The sequence below is a fragment of the Phoenix dactylifera genome, chromosome 17 (genome assembly GCF_009389715.1).
Source record: "Phoenix dactylifera cultivar Barhee BC4 chromosome 17, palm_55x_up_171113_PBpolish2nd_filt_p, whole genome shotgun sequence".
NCBI classification, from domain to species: Eukaryota; Viridiplantae; Streptophyta; class Magnoliopsida; order Arecales; family Arecaceae; genus Phoenix; species Phoenix dactylifera.
Window position 1 is genome coordinate 14,358,212 of NC_052408.1, and position 19,600 is coordinate 14,377,811.

The 19,600-nt window shown below is 38.0% G+C and overlaps 2 protein-coding genes and 1 pseudogene across 2 annotated transcripts; 2 read left to right on the plus strand and 1 right to left on the minus strand.

Moving 5' to 3' along the window:
* Window positions 1-582: 582 nt before the first annotated feature.
* On the plus strand, window positions 583-5,680 carry LOC103716193 (E3 ubiquitin-protein ligase AIRP2-like). The gene is made up of 5 exons (XM_039115153.1): window positions 583-842; window positions 2,684-2,834; window positions 2,950-3,016; window positions 3,107-3,341; window positions 5,151-5,680. The coding sequence occupies exons 1-5, from the start codon at window positions 763-765 to the stop codon at window positions 5,359-5,361; spliced, it is 744 nt and encodes a 247-aa protein (XP_038971081.1). The 5' UTR covers window positions 583-762; the 3' UTR covers window positions 5,362-5,680.
* A 142-nt stretch (window positions 5,681-5,822) lies between these two features.
* LOC103716213 lies at window positions 5,823-9,544 on the plus strand (annotated as a pseudogene).
* A 513-nt stretch (window positions 9,545-10,057) lies between these two features.
* LOC103716194 (tetraspanin-19-like) lies at window positions 10,058-14,458 on the minus strand. Its single transcript, XM_008804106.4, has 6 exons — window positions 13,963-14,458; window positions 12,867-12,966; window positions 11,202-11,282; window positions 10,989-11,093; window positions 10,430-10,621; window positions 10,058-10,333 (listed from the first exon to the last, which is right to left on the minus strand). Exons 1-6 carry the CDS (start codon window positions 14,109-14,111, stop codon window positions 10,322-10,324), a joined length of 639 nt encoding a protein of 212 aa, XP_008802328.1. The 5' UTR covers window positions 14,112-14,458; the 3' UTR covers window positions 10,058-10,321.
* Between the last annotated feature and the right edge of the window lie 5,142 nt (window positions 14,459-19,600).

Sequence of the window (19,600 nt, forward strand, 5' to 3'; positions counted from 1 at the left end):
CATCAAGTAACGCCTGTGGACCTTTGGCCAACAAAAACTTCAAGCTAACTTAAGCATCGGAGGACCCTCACCGGAATCACCAACGAAGCTTTGTGTAGGTACGCCAGCGTACGGGAGGTGATGTCCTTTCTCCATCTCGACCGATAGCTCCCCGAACTCCTCCGGCGTGGTCACCCTCGGGTCAAATTTGAACCACAACAATATTTATACAAAAAATCTTATATAATTAGTACAACAATTCATGGCCCAATAAGTGTAGTGCTAGACTTGTAAATTGCAATATTGATATATACGGTTGAGATGCATCCTAGGCTACCAGGAAGGCCAGCGGTTTGAAACTATACGTTTCAGGTATTACCCGAGTCTAGTAGTAGTATGTAAAAGATTGTGGTTTTTCTCTGCCACTGTGTAGTCATTTTTTTATGGATTGAGTTCGTTGTGCTCACGCAAGATTATTACGAGGTATACCAAAAAATAAAAAAATAAGTAAAAAACAAAAAAAAGAAGACTGTACTTCGTTTGCAGTATCTTGTCCCTATGCACGATGCCTTCCGTCCACGTGGCTTCGAAGAAACCTTCCTTCGTCAGTCGTGCCCCACTTCTCTCCTCTCCTCCAAAGCAACGAGCACGGAAAGAGGGAAAGGTGTGGAGTTTGGAAGATCGAAAGGTTAGGGTTTAGGGTGGAAGAGAAAGGAGATATCGAGAGCGAGCGAGTGGGGAGAAATTAGGGTTTCCTCCACTGCTGGATGCTTTGTGCCGGAGATGTGCGTCGTTTCCATGCGGAAATCCTTCAAAGACTCCCTCAAAGTCCTCGAAGCTGACATCCAGCACGCCAATACACTGTAAGTGGAGTTCTCCAGCCCGATCTCCGGTTTCCACGCTCCATAACGGATCGTTTCCCCTTGTTCTTCTATTACAATTCGGAAAGTCGGGGTTCTGCTCGATTTTGGCGGCTCTTTTGCGATCATTTCTACATTTTTGATGAATTTGGGGTTGAAACAGCTGTTCGTCACTCAAATTTTGTCTTTTTTGTTGGAATTGTGATGGATGCCGCTTTCTCCGTCTTATAATTTTTCTGGGAGTGATACTAATTACGTTTCTCTAATAGTTTGAAGAACTCTCGAAATCTTTTCAGCTAACCCGGCTCAAAAGTAGTAATTTTTATTCTCTCTGTGCTTTCATTTGTTGTGTCCTGTGTTAAATTTTGCTGGTCATTTGAAATTGTTTGGACTATTTTAAAGGATTTTCTAGTCCATGGTTATTGGTCTGAGAATATTTACTTTGGGCCATAATTATGATGATTGGATTTTAAGCGTGTCCCAGACTGGTGTTTGACCATAAGAAAAAAATATTAAGTTATTCGGATTCCTCCTGTAAAATGTTGTAACTCTGTTCTTTCATTTCACTTAGAAATTTTGATCTATAAAGCAGTAACTTGTTTTCTAGAAACAACGTAGTTGGTGTGGGCATATGTCCTGGTTGGTTCCTGGAGACATTTTAAATGGCTTAGTGATGATGATATTGGCAACTCAAATTTTTGTCAGTAATTGCTCTAGCATCGACCTTTGGATTGTGCAAGTGCTCGTGGGATCGGATTAGAGAAAAAACTTTATATATATGATGACCATTCAACGTGCATTATCACACATAAGGCACACAGATCTTAGAAGAAAAAAAAAAGATTGTGCAATATAAAAGCAAGAGAATGAACATATTGGATTTCTATCATTGCTCATGTTGTACAAAAATGTTGGGAACATAGAAATGATTGAAGAGGAAGATAGAACAAAAAGGATCTTATTCATGTAGATTGAAAACACAAGAGAACAAAATGTTCTCATAAATGTGCTTTTTCCATCAATATATGCTGCAATGTAGGGACTACAGATGCACGTGCAACCAAAGAACTTAGTTTCTAATTGCTGAGGAAATACTTGTCATCTCACTTGGAGTTCTGGAACAGTTTTATATCACTAGCAGAAAAAACCCAGTCTTTGAGATGCTTTATTCCATTGAGAATCCTCCAAAACTAGTAACTATTTTTACCCAAAAAAATAATATAGAGTTCCTTAAAGCAAGACAAATGAATGCTATTTAATTACCTAAATATTCTGATTTCTTTTGTTACATTGCTCTTAATGCTTGTAAAACTGTTAAGTTTAGCTCTTGTTTTCAAATTAGTGCATTAAAATGTGGCAAACAGAAAGGGCGCTTTGGTGTAGGTCATAAAAAAGCACAATGGAGAAGAACATTGATGAATATGGTATATAACTATATATCATTATTATGTAAGTTAAACTTCAAGGAAACTTACTGTTTAGCTAGTAGAATCATTCCTGAATTCATGGTTTTACATGCCCCATGATGGTTTTTTTTTAACATAATCCCAAGATTCCCTTCCCCCAGTTTTTTTTTAAAAAAAACTTTTAGCATTTTTCACTTTTCAACTGCTGCTGCAAATGGAATAATTCTGCTGCACATAAGAATTTGCTTATGTGCGTGTGGGCTTTCAACATACAGATCCTATACGCTTGGCTGCTGTCTCTCTTATGTTAATTTAAATAAGTTGACTTTTCATCAGTTGGTGTTGGACCATGAAAAGGGTGACAAAGTAAAAATCATGCTAGTTTTGCTTCTGGCTTCTGTTCTATTGCAATTTCTGATGCTTCATTGCAAGATGCAGGGCTTCAGAATTCCAAAGGGAATATGACGGTGCCTGTATCCAAATGCGAGTGTCATATAGTCCAGCTGCACACTTATTTCTTTTCCTAGTGCAGTGGACAGATTGTAGCCTTGCAGGGGCTCTTGGTTTGCTGAGAATTCTAATATATAAGGTTGAGATTTTGTGATTTTCAATTTTGAATGCTGTATCATGTAGTTGTAGGCATCTTGCATGCTTCTTTCATGATAATGATTCCATTCTTCCTTAAGGAACTTCTCACTTTGTAGGTTTATGTAGATGGAACAACAACCATGTCAACCCATGAAAGGAAAGCAAGTATCAGGGAATTCTATGGTAAATCGATTGGCTTGCAGTAAATGAAGTTCTCTCTGCAAATCAAGATTTTGTTTTGCTCTTGATTCTTATGTCGTTGTTCATGGGCAGCTGTGATTTTTCCCTCTTTGATGCAACTGCACAAAGGCATCACTGAGATGGAAGTTAAAAAACAAAAGGCTATCTGTATGGAGAGGTACAGGAGAAGAGATGAAGATGAAAGGAGGCAATTCTCAGAGATAGATATTGAAAGAGAGGAAGAATGTGGGATATGCATGGAGACAAACAGCAAGGTTGTGTTGCCCAACTGCAGCCATGCTATGTGCATGAAATGCTACCGTGAATGGTATAGTCCTTCCCATCTTGCTCCTCCCTCCCTTAAATTTCAGTACATTGCATAATTTCAGTTTTTTGGGGTATAATATATATCAAAATGCAGTTACCTCAATGAAGGGTAAGGCATTCCAATCGACTTACAATCAGATATTTGCAAACACTACTCTACACATACATTGCACTTATAGGAGTATCTGACTGTATGTGAATGGAAACAAACTCAAACACACATGTACACATGCACTATGTAATCAATCTCTCTATAATTGATTCATGGTGTTATTGCCTCATAGTCCCTAACTTATGTATTAGATAGAGTCAGGCTGGATCACTATGATTTATTTACTGTCAGCGCTTGTAAGTGACTTCTGGTCTAGCTCCTCCTGTTTACAGGGTTTGCCTGTAAGTCACATGATAACAAATGGAAGACCAAATGTTACTTGAATGCTCATCTCTCATCCTTCTATGTAGCAAATTTGTGGTCCTCTGCTCTTCTGTACTCCCATTGTTTGTATGGGTCAAGTAAAGAAGGCAGAAAAGTAGCAGATACCTTTAGTTACACATGCACACACTGCTGATAAGCATCAACATCTCCTTCAGGGTCTTCTCCTAAGCAATTTGGTCCCTCCTATATGGAATTTCTCCTTTCCTTTCTTCCTCTGTAGGAGAAAATCATAGAACCATGGAAGTCACGACTAGACCTTCACGGGCCGGACAGCCTGCCCATCTTGCTCAAGTCCAAAGTGTTTTGGACGGGCCTCGGCCTATATTCTAAGCCCGGCAGGGCCAGGCCAAGCTTGAAATATGAGTCCTCCTGTTAAACAGGCTGAACTTGGATTTTGGTCAGCCCTACCTGAGCCAGGTCCTCCCTCCTCCTCCTCCATCCTCCGTCTTTCTTCCTCCTCGTCCTCCTCCTTCTCCTTTGTCCTCCTCCTCCTCTTCACTTCCCCTTCACCTCCTCCTCCTTGCTCTCCCTTCTCTCCTCTTTCCTTCCACATTCCATGTTTTTTTAAATAAGAAATACTAAGAAAACCTGAGGCCCAGCTCGAAGTCTGAAGCCTGAGTAAGTACCAGGCTTGAGCCCGGGAAATATGCCTGAAGGCCAAGCCTTACTAATTTTAGTTATATTTTGGGCTGTGCGCAGCCTGGCCTGCCCGATGAACAGGTTTAGTCATGATTGATACTAGAATGCATCTGCCTCCTACCTCCTGCAGTCCCATGTCTCCAATATTAATGTGAATAGTTATATAATCAAAATCAGATTGTTTTTTATCTTATTAAACACTTGAAGCTACAAAATTTTATACCATTAGATAGAATAGCATGACACAAGTAGCAGATGAAATCAATAATTAACATATAAACCTGTCGGGCATGCTAATTGTTTCTATCACTGAAAAAGGGGGAGGAAAGAAAAAGAAAAGCTTTCAACTCCCTGAGGAACAGCATTATCAGATAGAAGGGTTCGAACAATTGTGTGTAATAGTGGTAGTTGTGACCTTGGTAAACATTGTTGCCAAGCAGGGCCCCATTCGTATATGATTTTATTGGTCATGCAATTGCTTTCTGATCCCCAACTTTTTAAACCAAGGATCAAGTGATTCTATTAGCTTTGTTAACCTACAAGTTTGCCTTTTTCTTTCATGCAATATTATTTTCTTCAAAAATTCTATTTGCTTATTTTTTGCCCTTCAACTGGAAGAAAGAGGAATGCTAAAAATAGACCATATGGCTTCGTGAAATTATGCGCGCTCTTCACTAGAGTTCTTCCCACCTATAATGTTGTACTAGATTAGAATCTAATGAATGGTGACTGCAGGCGTTCAAGATCGCAGTCATGCCCCTTCTGCCGTGATAGTCTCAAGAGAGTAAACTCAGGTGATTTATGGGTATTTACTGATAGCAAAGATATTGTTGACATGGCAACAGTGTCAAGAGAGAATCTGAGGCGCCTATTCATGTACGTAGATAAGTTGCCTCTGGTTATCCCAGATTCTGTTTTCGATGCCTATGATTCCCATGTGAAGTGACATATCTGGCAATCTTACGACTCGCTGTTATAAACCCTGCAATTCTTTCAGCTAGTGCTTGTTAGCTGATTGATTTATCCACAGGATAACGTTAATTCCTGCTTCAAAGCTGCTGCTACTTTTTAAGCAGCTTTTGAGGGAAGAAGGATCTGTAAATTGTGTTCAGGCTGATGTAAATATCTGTACAGTTTGTAAGTTTCCTCTGTTTATGACCCAACCTTATCATGCTAAACAGATAGATTAGCATATAAAATTGAGTCATGGATTCATGTATTATAGGTGCCCTGAATTGGAATTTTATCTTTATACTATCTGCTTACTGGGGATGACCGTTGAGAACGGTGGTTGAACAACAAAGTATTGAAGCCATACTACCAATGGCTGGCTATCAGGGAGTTGTGTTGCATGCATGAAAGGGAGTGGTGAGGGGGTACGGTTTTTCAATTGAATGGTTATATCTTGTGGATTAGAGTGTAATGCAGAAATATCACACAAGAAAGTCACACAACCGTCAATGTAACATTCCATTTGAGAAAACTTACCTATCAGCCATTGCTTTGACATGGTGCAAGCTCTCAGTGAAAGGGCGAATGTGAAAGCTCTCAGCAATATGTTTGTAACTCTAGCAGTCAGTGTTTTGCCACCCTTATGTATGTATCTGTCTGAGAGATGGACTATTGAGATGCACTCAAGACTTGGCTAAAATGACAGGTCCTGAGGAATATTCTTTGCCTTTGGTCGGATTCAATGGGAAACTCTAAATGTTATTGTTTTCTTAACTCCAAAGTCCGGATTTTTCAAGCTCATGCACTTTAATATTTTTAAATAAGACAAACGTTTATGGATTATTATGTTGACACCACCTGTTAAATTATATTTGATCTCGACTTGCGAGAGCGCTCGTAAAGTCAACGGTTGGCATGGCTGTCCTAATTTGCATGAGACTCGCGTTCATGGCTTCGCATGTGTTGTCGCAAAAGGCTGGCATTGTTTTATTTCGTGAATGCTATATTATTATTAGATTTTTTCTTGAGTTCTTCTAAATTCAGTACCGTGTATAAATAAAGATCCATAATAAAATAATCTATAAATATATGTGCCAACGTGCCAACGGGCATTGATATCGTTCTTCAATCTACCCAATCAGAGTGACCACGGATATCGTTCTTTAATCTCCACTCTCTTATTTTCCCGCGAAATCCAACCCCTCTTCTTCCTGTCGTCGTAGTCTCTCTCTTGTTCTTTCGCACGGCGATTTGGTCTCGGAGAGAGAGAGAGAGAGAGAGAGGAGGAGGAGGAGAGATGGGTGGAGGAGGGGAGAAGAGAGGCGACGGGGAGAAAGGTGTAATGGCGACGGACTTCTTCTGGTCGTCCACCGACGAGCCGCGCGCTTCCCGTAGGAAGCAAATCCTCGCGGAGTAGCCCCAGATCGGAGGGCTCTTCGGCCCCGATGCCTGGGCTTTCCTCAAGGTATAAAAGCCTCCTATTGCCTCTCTCTCTCTCTCTTTCCCCTCCCATTGCTGTTTTAGTCGCCAAGATCTCTTTTCTTGCATAAGGTTTTGGTGTGCTGGTTCGTATTGGATGGATTGCTTCTTGGTTTTCTTTGGTTAGGCCTTATATCGTGAGAAAGATTTGATCTTGGTGAACATTTTTTTGTGGAATTTTGATTGATCTGATCGTTGGTTCTCGTTACATTGGTCGGATTCTATTGTATCGTTTCTTGAAGATGGGTAGGATCGTCTTCTTTGATGTGATTACGTGCTAGAGTGTCGGTTTTGGATGGAGTTACATATTAAGTTTAGCAGGTGCTTATTGTGATGTGAAATGAAGGGGGTTTTTTTTTGCCCTATGCTTCCACCAATATGGATCAGAAATTCAGAATGTTGAGTTGTAGACATGGACACAGGTATGTATGGTAAAGGTTAAAAAAGGATTGAGGTGAGAGTTAGGATGATGGTGTGAGTTTAGGCATCTGTCTAACAGGGAATATTACTGAAGGATCAAAAGTTTAAGATAGCTTTAGTCAGGAGGTGATCATAGTTTAGGTTGAAGGCAATGGAGGTGGTGAGAAGGGATTTACGACAGGTTATTTCGAAGATAGTTCTGTCTTTGACAAGAACAGTGGTGAAAAAGATCGATCCTGGATAATTAAGGATTGTTAATTATATTTCTGTTTTATGTTGGGCTTTCATTCTAGGAAAATTCTTTTGGAAAAAAAAATAGTAGTCAGTTAGGAAGGAATATTTTTCCATTTGATTTCATTGAGGATTTGAACTTAGCTGGTTGTAGTGCATTGATTTTTCATCCATTTGTGTGCATGCAAGACCTAATGTTTAGATTTCTCTTTTCTTCCATTTTGTTTCTCTTAGGTTCGATTTTTAATTCTTTTAGAAATTTTTGCCAAGTAATTTGACTTTTAAGTCTTTCACCTCTTTGATTTTGGCAGTGTTCAGGTTACCATTGCTTAAACTAATATTAGGTCCAATGGTTAAATACCTGCAAAGGGTCTGTCTTGTCACACCCCTGTTGGATATGTTTTTGCAAATCACGGTTTGTTTGATTCAGTTACAGTTTCATCCACAACTTTCCTTTATACATATCTGCAGGAGATCTTGTTTTAGGGGCTTTTGGAATCCCATGGTTCATTTCGATCACTATCTTTGTAGCTCTGTCTCATATATTTCATATACTGCAATGCCCAATCCAGAAAAGCTGATATCTACAAAATGGGTAATATATTTATGTGATATGTGATGCTTGGGAGCACATTTCCATTTCTATGTCATCTATGTGCATCTGAGTTTAATAATTTTCAGATTGTGAGCAGTTCATTGATTGCATCTTACGATGCTGTCCGATAGTGTCAATTGTGTAATCAATCAGTTACCATGCTATTTCTCATGACATCTGATTGTTTGACTTTAGTAAATTTACTCCATTAGGAGATTCAATCTATCATTCCCTTATGATCTGATAGCGGATTATCAGGTAGGGTAGCAGTCCCATTTTTTTACATTTGTATATATCATTTATCTTGCACCTGGATTTTTTTTACAAGGAAATAAAAATCGGTGCTGTCTTGTGATCATAAACGTCCCATTGCCAACCCTCAGTTTTTGGATGAATTTGAAAAAAAAGGATTAATTGCATTCTTCATTGCACTCTGTGAAAGCTGAAATATTATTTCATGCTCAAGTTTGTCTTGTTGCCCAGTTTTAGTTCACCTTTCTTATCATCTGTTTGTGGCACAGATTACTGAAGATTTTAACAGGTGCATACTTCTCTGGCTCCTTCCTCGACGATAACCTCTTTCTAGTCATCCATGAGCTCAGCCACAGCCTTGCCTTCTCAACTTCAGCCTATAATCTCTGGCTAGGAATCTTTGCCAACCTCTCCATCAGCATCGCTTCCAAGGTGTTGATGGCATTGACATGGACATCCCCAGTGATGTAGAGGCCCATGCTTTCACCAACACTCTCACCAATTCCATATGGGTCATCTTCCAGCTCTACTTCTATGCTCTGACGCCACTCTTTCTCTAGTCCAAGCGCCTTTGTTTGTGGGAATTTATCAATCTGGCAATCCAGCTTAGCGCATGGATGCCTCCCCTGGTGTATATCTGGGGTTGGAGGTCTCTTACTTACCCTATACTCTCGACATTCGTGGGTGGCAGCATGCATCCAATTGCAGGGCACGCCATCTCTGAGCACCATGTTTTCAGTCCAGACCAAGAGACCTATTCATATTATGGACCCTTAAATCTGATGACATGGAGTGTGGGATACCACAATGAGCACCATGATTTCCTGAGGATACCAGGGAGCAGGCTTTCCAAGTTGAAGGAAATAGCACTGGAGTATCACAAGAAACTCAAGTCTCAGATCATGGAGCCAGGTGATTTACATGTCTAATGGATCGAAGCATAGGACCCTTCAGTCGGATGAAAAGGAAGCCATTCAAGAACCATGGGGTGGTCGAGAAAGATGATTAGAATGCTGCATTGATTCTTGTTGAAAGTTGCTGTATCATTTTGTATGATATGATATGAATTAGGATGGTGGAGATTCTTTTAAGCCTGCGATCAGCAAGGAATCTACTGATGAATTTCTTTGACATGAATGCAAATTTTTGAGCAGGCCTCTTCCAGGCTTCATTTGAAGAAGTGTAATGATATTCCTTTATTTCATCCGTTTTTATTTTCTATCATTTGAAACATGTGCAGCACATATTTTGTACCCCAAATAATGATATAAGGGTTACAACAATCCACATCTAAGCTGGTTAGATGTGGAAATCAGTGTATTATTACCATATTTTGTACCTGGTCAAGTATTATTCAACAGGTGCTGGTTAGCGAAATAAGTGTATGTAACACAAATGTGAACAGCCAAGATGTCAGTAGGATTCACAAAGACAGATTACTTTGAAAACAAGATCAACACAAAAATATCATTTAATATAAAGTTCCACGAAATCGGCGCCATGAACTGGTTGCTGAGCATTTCCACCGGCCCCTGCACATGATTGCTGCAAGCCACAAAAAGGGATGCATGCATTGTGGAAATCAAAGGGCATGGTTTATGAAAGCCTGTCTGCAAGCTTGCTGCAAAGGCTGTTGTCATGCCTCCACAGCATTACCAAAAATGTTTTAACTCCTGCTACAACAATTGATAGCTTCTGCAAATTGCTGTACCAATTGTAAAACAAGGCATGATGCCCTGATCTTGGTGTATAACTGTAATAAAGATTCATACAACTAGTACTGTGTAAGAATATATGTTGGGAATAAACATTTGTACATACTGCGGCAATTCTAATGCCATTTACATTATTATTTTTCACCTACATGTTATACACGTACAATACAACAGCACCAGACCCTCTCTGAATATGAATGAAGGTTACCAGTAAATATAATAAAATTATAGTTTCCGAAAAGGAGGCACTCTGGTTAGATCTTTCACCTGTTAAACTGCATGACAAATGAAGGGGGGAAAATCAAATAAGAGATGCAGATAAGTTCAAGAAATTAATTGGGCAGGCAACTACATATTTCAAGCAAATTTACCCTCTCGTGGATTCTAACATTCCAAGAATCATTCTTCGTTGATAAATTAGGTTCGGCAGTGTATGGAGTGCGGTGAGCCTGGTTTCTCAGTAGAGGTAACCTTGCAGGTACAGTATCATCATCGCTATCGTAGTAACTTCCATGATCTGGCCCAAGAGCCCTAAGCACTATGGCCAGGAATATGGACAATGCCTAGAAATTGAAGCCAAAATACTTTCATGTTAGCAAAATTAATGCAAGCACTTCCAGTTTAGACCAACTTTGTACGAAAAGATATTAAAAGCTACGAACTTCACATAAGTAGGTGGTGATGATTTGGAATGGCCAGTCATTACGTCTTATAGATGGCATTCCATTTTCATTTCAGGATTTTTTTTTTTAAAAAAAAAAGAATAGGTAGACAAAGCAGGATAATAATTACTATCATCTTCAGAAAAAGAGAAGTAGCAACGAGCTACTGATGCTTCAGCTATGCAAGTCTTCATACAGTGGCATTTATATGCTGTAATATAATTAGGCTTGTCATGTGGAGATGCATCTATCTAAATGAAATACTTGCCTGAGCAGCTACAACCAACAATCCTATCCATTTGCACATCTCAAAATTTGATCTCACAAAATCCTTAAGCTCACCAAATTTCCCTGTTGGATCCTCTGGGAAGTCCTGATGCAGGATCAAAGCAGATCGAAACAAGAACAAAAAAAAAAAGAGCATAGGACATACTTAAAGGGGAAAGAATGCTAAAAGTAAAACAGTCAAGGAGATTCATACCTCTTCCCAGTTTCTGTTAAGAAATATATCCGCAGTAATTGCCACCTCCAGCATAACAAGCAAAAACACAAACACCATGTACTATAGACCCATATAAGGTAATCAAAAAACAGCTCTTCTGTTAATATAAAATCGTACTTGAGGAAATGAAAACAACAATTACAATGAAATTTTCACAACATATGGTTCCAAGTAAACTGAAATAATGCTATTTCTAGGTTCAAGAAATTGGGGAGATAAGAGGATCGTATTTCTGCTTGGCTTGGAATTATGCTCATGTTCCATATGCTAGGCATTATGCACATGTTATGTGAGAGCAGCGCACGTTATACTAGTAGCTGTCACCTGTATCCAGGGGACAGGAAATTGTATAGGGTATGTTCATAGGGGTAGATGTGGACATGATGAAATTCTGTTTCCTAACAACATTGATGAAGTGCTTTATTGAAAGCTTACCTGACCTCAAATTAAGTGCATTAAGAGATTTCCTTCTCTGTTTCTACACGGAAACCAGCTGTGCTGTGGGATGGGAACTATTTTTCCTATCAATTACTCATTCTGATTCCACCTTTTCAATCCTTCCCAGTTACAGTTATCATAATTCAGTATGCCTTTTACGTATGTAGAGAATGGAAATAATTCAATAGGACTTCCATTAAAAAGCAAGCAATAGAACTAGGTATAAATGTGGGGACAATTAAAGGAGATCTCATCTGGTAAGGACAGGATGAAAAATAAACTACTGCTTCATAAATGGGGAAAGACCACGAAAATTTTTGGTGCCAGCAACAGTGTAATAAAAATATCAAAAGCCTCTACTATATCTGAGAAGGACCAATATTATGCTACATAAATGCATAGCACATGGGAATAGGTTTCAAAGTGGAAAGAAAATTAGAGACAAAGTTGAAAGGTCTCCAAATATGTTAACAATGTTACTTGTTCAAACATCTTCATGATGGAAGAGGAAATCCAGAATGAGATTTTTCAGATAAAAAGTGGGAAAAGGCTATAAAGCAGTCGCAAGGGCCTTCCTAAAACTCCGGAAGATGGGAATATATTAACAGGAAAAAGTGTGCATGCAGCCGAAGTAGATAAGAGTTATACCTATGTTATTGACTTTAATAGTCAAAAGTAAAAGCCACAGAACATCTTTGATTAGTCACCCTTCTTGTGTAGTTTGCGCCTTCCCATCAATTGGCATGGATTAACTGTATGAAATTTTAATAAATTCAGACTCTTTCCACTAAATTTTTTTTCAATTACCTTAGCAATTGGAGACTGGGGAATTGAGGAGTATCCTTGCATATGGAGCTGGTATGCTCCAATCAGGCATGTGCATGGATTAAATTACCGAATTCCATATTGAGCCTTTGTATGGATTATTGGTGTGATGTTTAGGATAAGGATGTTGACCTTAACACTAGTGGTAGTAGCCCTGTGAGAAATCCAAGACCAGCTGTAAATGCAGGAGCAGTGAGGGACAACTATCAGGAGGTCTAATTTAAGAATTTCAAATGTATTGAATTAACAGCTCAAATGAAGTGGAGGATGAAATGACAATGATGCCAGCAATGAACCGATTTCAAGAAGACAAAAAGAACCTACCATAATAACAGGAAAGAAAGAACAAAAAAGACTAAATTAAACTCTTGCAAAGGATACACATGAAAGGCAATGGCCACTGGCAGTTTCAGCAGCAATATGACCCGAGCAAGTTATCAAGCATAAGAAGATTCCTAGGCCAAGAAATGTGTAAATGAACCTGCAAGTCAAAATTAACTAATAAAAACAATTGCATCGGAACAGAATTTATCTCATCATCAAATATAAAAGGACTAATATATTTTCTAATCATAAACAAATCATTCTCTAAAATTTTCATGTTAGTGATCTGAAGGATGTAGAGTTTTATAAGAATATTGTTTTTATTTATTGTTTGAAAAGAAAAACTCTGAGAAACACCACCTTTTCAGGCATAAAATTTGATGAACCAGGATGAACATGTCTGCACTTCAAACAAGAGATAACATCCAGACATCATCCTCACATACAGCAAAGGAAACCGATGTATTCAGAAATGCAGTACTAGTGTTATCAAAACACCTAATAAGAATCTGATGATTTACAAATATTAAAATTCGAAAAGAAGCTATATATGCTACTGAATATCCATTAAAAGCAAATCAAAACTAATCAACAGAATGCCATCGTGCTTTCATGAACAGTTGTCATGCGAAAGGAGATATGATATGATCTCAAGTTTTAGAACATCACTGAAATACAATGATATAAAACGGTTGAACTCGACTACTAATATCACAAAAGTAGCATCATTATTAAACCAAGTCTAGTCAAGAAAACGTCAATAAGGTTACTAAAAAACAGCACTTCCTCTCTTCTAATTAGGTTAAACCAAGGATAAATTACAACTCCAACCGGAGGAAATCAAAGATCACAGCAAGGATAAACTACCCAGACTTCCAAGTAATTAAATAGGAAAATAAACGAAACAATAATTACTCCAAAGCAAAAAGGATTCATCTCCCCCATCCAACTCTACATACCATATCCAGCCCAAACAAGCATCCCATGAAGTATAATCAACTAAAAAATGATAAATACCCAGAAAAATTAACGCCAAAATAGCCCCTTACAATCATAAAGGGAAAAAAAAAAAACTCGGATTGCTTGAAGGAATTAAAAGATGAAATTTTTCGGCAAATAAGAAACAAAGGAAGGGAGGCGAGGTCACACAAACCATGGAGGAGCGGAACTGGCACCGGAGCCATCAATTTGCTTGGACCAAACCCGCATCATCCAGAGGGAGTAAAGAATCATTCCCATCCCCGCCATCCCAATCACCGAATTCACCAGCTTCAGCGCCGACTGCAGGCAACTCCTCAACATCCTTCCAATCCAATCTACCCCGTATAAGCTCTCCCCGACTCGAAGCAATCGCAGCAAAAGTGGACACCGCCCAGATCGCAAAAATCCGATTTTTAACACAAAAAATGGCCCTTTTTTGGGCGGATTTTCCTCGGATTTTTGAGGAAAGAGGAGAGGGGTTGGAGAGACAGCAATCAGTTATCCGATCATTAAATGATGAGCGAGTTTTCTACGCGATATTTGCGAGGTTTTGGTCTGATTTGAGGCCAAAAATGGGAACTTCACTGGGAAAGAAGTTGGGAATTTTGGGGGTATGGCATGAACTCTACGCTGGCGGCCAGAGATCTCTAATTTCTTTTGGACTCGCGACGACCGCTCGCGGATTTGGGGGGTTGTCCGGGTGCCCGTTGGGTCGGTCCGGACTTTGAGATTGCTGCGGGATATTGGGAACCGTCACCTTACGACACGAATCTCAAAACTTTTCGTGCATGGAAGAGATAAGTGCACCCTGACGTGCGTGGAACCCAACTTGTACCTAATGACTTGGAAACTGGGGTTAGTGGGTAGGTGACACTGGTTTGTAACAAATTAAAAAAAAAGGGTGAGCAAGTACTTCCTCCTTTCCTCACCTCACGTGAAAGCCCTCCTCGACCTGGAAAACTTGGTCCGGATGTTGGAGAAATGACGTGTGCCTCCCCATCAAAGGTATACCATCAGTTTCTCAAGTTTGTGTGCCACCTATATTGCAATATATTGCAAGTGATGATTTAACTCTTTTCTTCCTACTTACACTGTTTCTTCTCTAAAAAAAAAATTGGTTGGATCATCAGATTGGATAGCCTACTATTTTGAAAATACTTTTTACAAGTGCACTCCAGAACCTGTTATCTTTTATTGTATTCGTATCCGTAATGTAAATACATCTATTTTAGTAAAAAAAAAAAAAATTGGAGATCATATAAAGCATAATGCTATTAATCTAGTTGAGGTAGCAGCACAGTAATGTCTTAGAGCAGTTGCGTGTAATTGTATTGGTTGACATGTCAAGGCTAATCGGGACTCTATAGGTTCTCAAATTGTGTTAGATATCGACCTAGGGCTGGACAAATATTTTATGCCTCGAGATAGCTTTGCACAAGGTTTGAGGCATTAAATTATTAAAAGGATATATATATATTGCTTAAGCAAGCAGCTAAATGTGGGAAGCTAGAAAAATAATGTTCTACTTTGGTAAAAATCGAATCTTTTGATGTGGGAGAAAAGACTATCAAGTAGTAACACTTCTAGTAAGGTATCTAAAAAGATGAAACGCCCCCATGCCTTTTCTTTTGCTCCCTCCCTTATTCCCTCCTTTGCCGACAAAGTTCTAATGGTGGTGTTACTATCCAATTCTCATAGTTGCTTTCATAGAAAAAGCAAATTTGAAACTTTACGAAAAACATTGCCCAACATTTATGGGATTAGTGCAGCAACCTAAGCTCTTGAAGATGGAACAACAGACAAGTTTTCTCGTATTTCCATTGACACATGTAATTGTGATCGAGCCATATATATTTTTCACGACTTTATTATAGAAATAATTAACCATTTAACTCTGTTTTTAACGAGGATCATGGATTTTTATTTTGATGCAGCGAGAAGGGTGAGGAGAAATTGATCGACAGGATTAAGTTTCGAAGATAAGCACACGAGTTGAAGCAAACTGTATTGAAGAATTTTTATTTGGTAAAAGTTCTTTACAAATAGTTTTATTAATATGTCAAATATTAAATCTAGTACAAAATTATACTCGAAATAGGATTCGATAATAAGAAAATATGTTAGAATTATTCTGCTATAAATATAAAAATCTAACTAAAATTCTATATTGTTTCTAATAAAAAAATTTATAAGAAGTCCGGCAAGAAGTCTCTAAATCCTGTTTGCTTGTATGGTTGCTCGCGAATTGAAAATAAAATCAAATATTTACTTATTAAAGTTTTTTGCTTGTGAATCCATTGGCTCCTATAAAACTTGGGATGGTTCAGTCGGTAATAGTATCTGTTGGCCGCACCACGCGCTACATCACATTTTCCTCAAATACATTGATATATAATATAGTCTATGACTTCAAAACAATAACTCATGACCCTCGGATGTCATTTGGCATCATTTTTATTTTCCTCTATTTTTATAAGCAGAAAGATTGATTTTTATTTTTTTTAATTTTAAAAATATAGATATATTTGGTCTAATTAATTATTTTTAAAAATAAATATGGTGATAATGGTGGAGGCAGCGGTAGTAATAGCGGAGATAGTAGAGGTGGCAGTATGGTAAAGGTCGTGACTATGGCAATAGTGATATGACTGAGGCAATGGTAATGGTGATGACAATGGCAGCGATGATGGTAGTAGAAATGGTGCCAATAATATGATAGAGGCAACAATGATCATATCGATAGCGATGGAGGCACTAGGTATGTACTAGAGGCAATAATTATAATATGATAGTATAGTGACTGTGGTAATAATGGTGATAGCGGAGACGACGACGAAAGTAGTGAAGGCAATGTTGATAGTGATAGTGAAAATATAGGTTTATTATTTTTAAAAATATTAAAAGAAAAAATTTTCTTAGTTTCATTTTTTAGAAATAATAAAACTCTTTTTTCAAAAATAAAATAAATACATATATAATATTAAATATATTTTTACCTTGACTTTTATAATTTCTTTTTAAAAAATAGTAAATGGGAAATAAAAACAATGTAAAATAGGTCCTCGATTATATTCTTGTGGATGCTTTTCTTTTTGGTAGGGCTTATGGGTGCTTTTCATGGATCTGTTTCGATAATCCCATAGGATAGGATTAAATTTTTTGCTGGATTGATGGATTAAATAGGCCAGTTAAATATGGCCCATGTGAACTTAATACCGTCCAATTTGAATTTTGTTGGACGACGAATCTTTTGTTCTTCATGCAGGTCAACAAGTTCATAGGCTGGGATTTTGATGAGCTCTTAAAAGATATGGGCTAGATAGGCCAATAAACTGATTCCTTTAGGATATTGGAATATTCAATCATGCTCTTACTATTAATACATTGCTATCCTCTTCATGCAGTCCAATAAATCTGAGGGGATGGTCACCTAATGATGCTCTCCAAGTCCATTTCCTCTCGACGAACAAAGAAAGCAGAGTGGGAGATGAGAATTATGGTAGATGCGAACCAAAATCTTCACCACTCACAATTGATTGAAGAATGTTAAAATGCCCTTGGTGCGGATCTTGGCAAAGAATTTCATGGAAATGGTAGCAGCGCTGTCGGCCATGAAGCTCGATAAGCCTTACGATAGCACATTCATCTGCAAAACTATCCTCGGGTCTTTGTTTCCTTTATTGAATTGCTAAAATGTTTTGCTAGAAAGATTAGATCTTTAAGGGTTCTCGAAAAACGATTTGTTAATTTCTTGGTTTTCTTTACTAAAATCGTCTGTTGAGTATGTTTTGAGTTTCCATACTTTAGAAAGATAAAAATAGATCTTTTTTCTCAAAATGGGGTCGAATTTTCTCTCTCCTATCTGTTTAATAGGTATATAATCTACATACATAGATAGATGCATATATGTATACATACATACATATACATACACATATATATCTATATACATATACATACATACATACATACATACATATATATATATACATACATACATACACACATACACATATATATATCTATATATATATATATATATATATATATATATATATATATATACATATACATACATACATACATACATATATATATATAATATGTGTGTGCACGCGCTAAAATAACTTTTGGGTGCTCTATGAGAAATCAATTAACAATGATAGACATCAACTTAGCTACAAGCAACATTAGGTAAACAACCACTTCATTCCAGTATAGTAATACAAACAGCCATAAATACGAGCATGGTCATAAAAGAAACACATGCGTTTCTCCAAGGCACTGCTCTGCTTTTTGTACCCATATGTCAATACAAAACAAGGATCGGATCTAAATCTTCCACAACAAATTTTATGCAGCATTCTCTTTAAAGCACACCTATCTTCTTTTCTTTTGCTGATATGAAGATTAGAACGCAAGTTTTCTGCTTTCAGTTCTAGCCTAATTGACACTAAATTCGGTATCGAATTGAAAATGGGTATTTTTTGTCTGGTTATGTCTTAGAGGATTTCTGAATTAAATAGCCTGAGTAATGCTCATTTCTAAAATCTAAGCTAAATAGTTTGCGAGTTTCACACTCCACATGGAATGACAATTTATTTTATACAATAATCCCTACCAAGTAAGAAGCAACATGACGTAACTTTCACAACAACCTTGCAAATATTTTTTTTCTTAAAGCAATCAACAGATAATGTAGTATTTCTTCTAACTGCACCATTACCAGCCATCAATCCGGATCTTGTGCGGCTGAAATGCCACAGCTGCACTGCATTGCCGGGCCAGCTGAATGGACCCAAACGATCCTTGCAGCCCAAGTACCAAAGTTTCTCTTCAGCATGGCCTTCTGTGCTGATTCACGAAAAAGGGATACCATGTTAACATATAACAATGTGCATTGAATGATCTGCAAGCATTCAAAAAAGATAGTAAATGACGTGCCTGCCTGCTTACATCCACTTCTTCTTCTTTTTTTTTTTTTTTTTATAGACCGGCCTCTCATACTAGATGAGCATGAGTACACCCTTGAACAATCTGAAATGAGTATATGATGCAGATCGACCTCAATACTTTTTCAGAGAAAACTACCTGAATGGTGCGCAGCAAAGAATGCAACCCAATCGATAACCTTGTTCGTCTCCCAAAAATGCGCGTGGGTTGGAAGATGCTTGCGGTAAGAAAATATAAATATATAAATAAATCTATCCCATCCTATTAGCTTAAGTTTTTAGGATAAGTGGTGATTTCAACATGGTATCAGAGCAGAGGTCCTGAGTTCGAATCTTGTCGTCTCCACACTCTTTAACCTCATTATTAAAAAAAAAATTTACATGTTGGGCTCGCCCATTAAAAAAGAAAAGTCCGGCCCATATATGAGGGGGAGTGTAAGAATATATAAATAAATCTATCTCATCATATCAGCTTAAGCTTTTAGGATTTGTGGTGATTTCAACATGGTATCAGAGCAGAAATCCTGAGTTCGAACCCAGTCTCCGCACTCTTTAACCCCATTATTAAAAAAAAATTTCACATGTTGGGCTCGCCCAGTAAAAAAGAAAAGTCCGGCCCACATATGAGAGGGAGTGTAAGAAAATATAAATATATAAATAAATTTATCTCATCCTATCAGCTTAAGCTTTTAGGATAAGTGGTGATTTCAACACTTACATCTACTTCATTGACTCCACAAATACTGAAGAGGCACCTATTTTCTTCCATTCGATGTGCGATAGCCCAGTTTCTTTGGGCTAATGGGCCGATCTGAAGAGGCCGGGCCCGTTGGCGCTTAAGCGGCCCTGTTGCACGCG

Coding starts and splice junctions, on each gene's coding strand:
- LOC103716193 (XM_039115153.1), top strand. CDS start 763: ATGTGCGTCGTTTCCATGCGGAAATCCTTCAAAGACTCCCTCAAAGTC. Junction 2,835..2,949: donor TGAGAATTCTAATATATAAG/GTTGAGATTTTG, acceptor CTCACTTTGTAG/GTTTATGTAGATGGAACAAC. Junction 3,017..3,106: donor AAGTATCAGGGAATTCTATG/GTAAATCGATTG, acceptor GTTCATGGGCAG/CTGTGATTTTTCCCTCTTTG.
- LOC103716194 (XM_008804106.4), bottom strand. CDS start 14,111: ATGTTGAGGAGTTGCCTGCAGTCGGCGCTGAAGCTGGTGAATTCGGTG. Junction 11,094..11,201: donor TTAACAGAAACTGGGAAGAG/GTATGAATCTCC, acceptor ATCCTGCATCAG/GACTTCCCAGAGGATCCAAC. Junction 10,622..10,988: donor TGTTGGTTGTAGCTGCTCAG/GCAAGTATTTCA, acceptor TTCAATTTCTAG/GCATTGTCCATATTCCTGGC.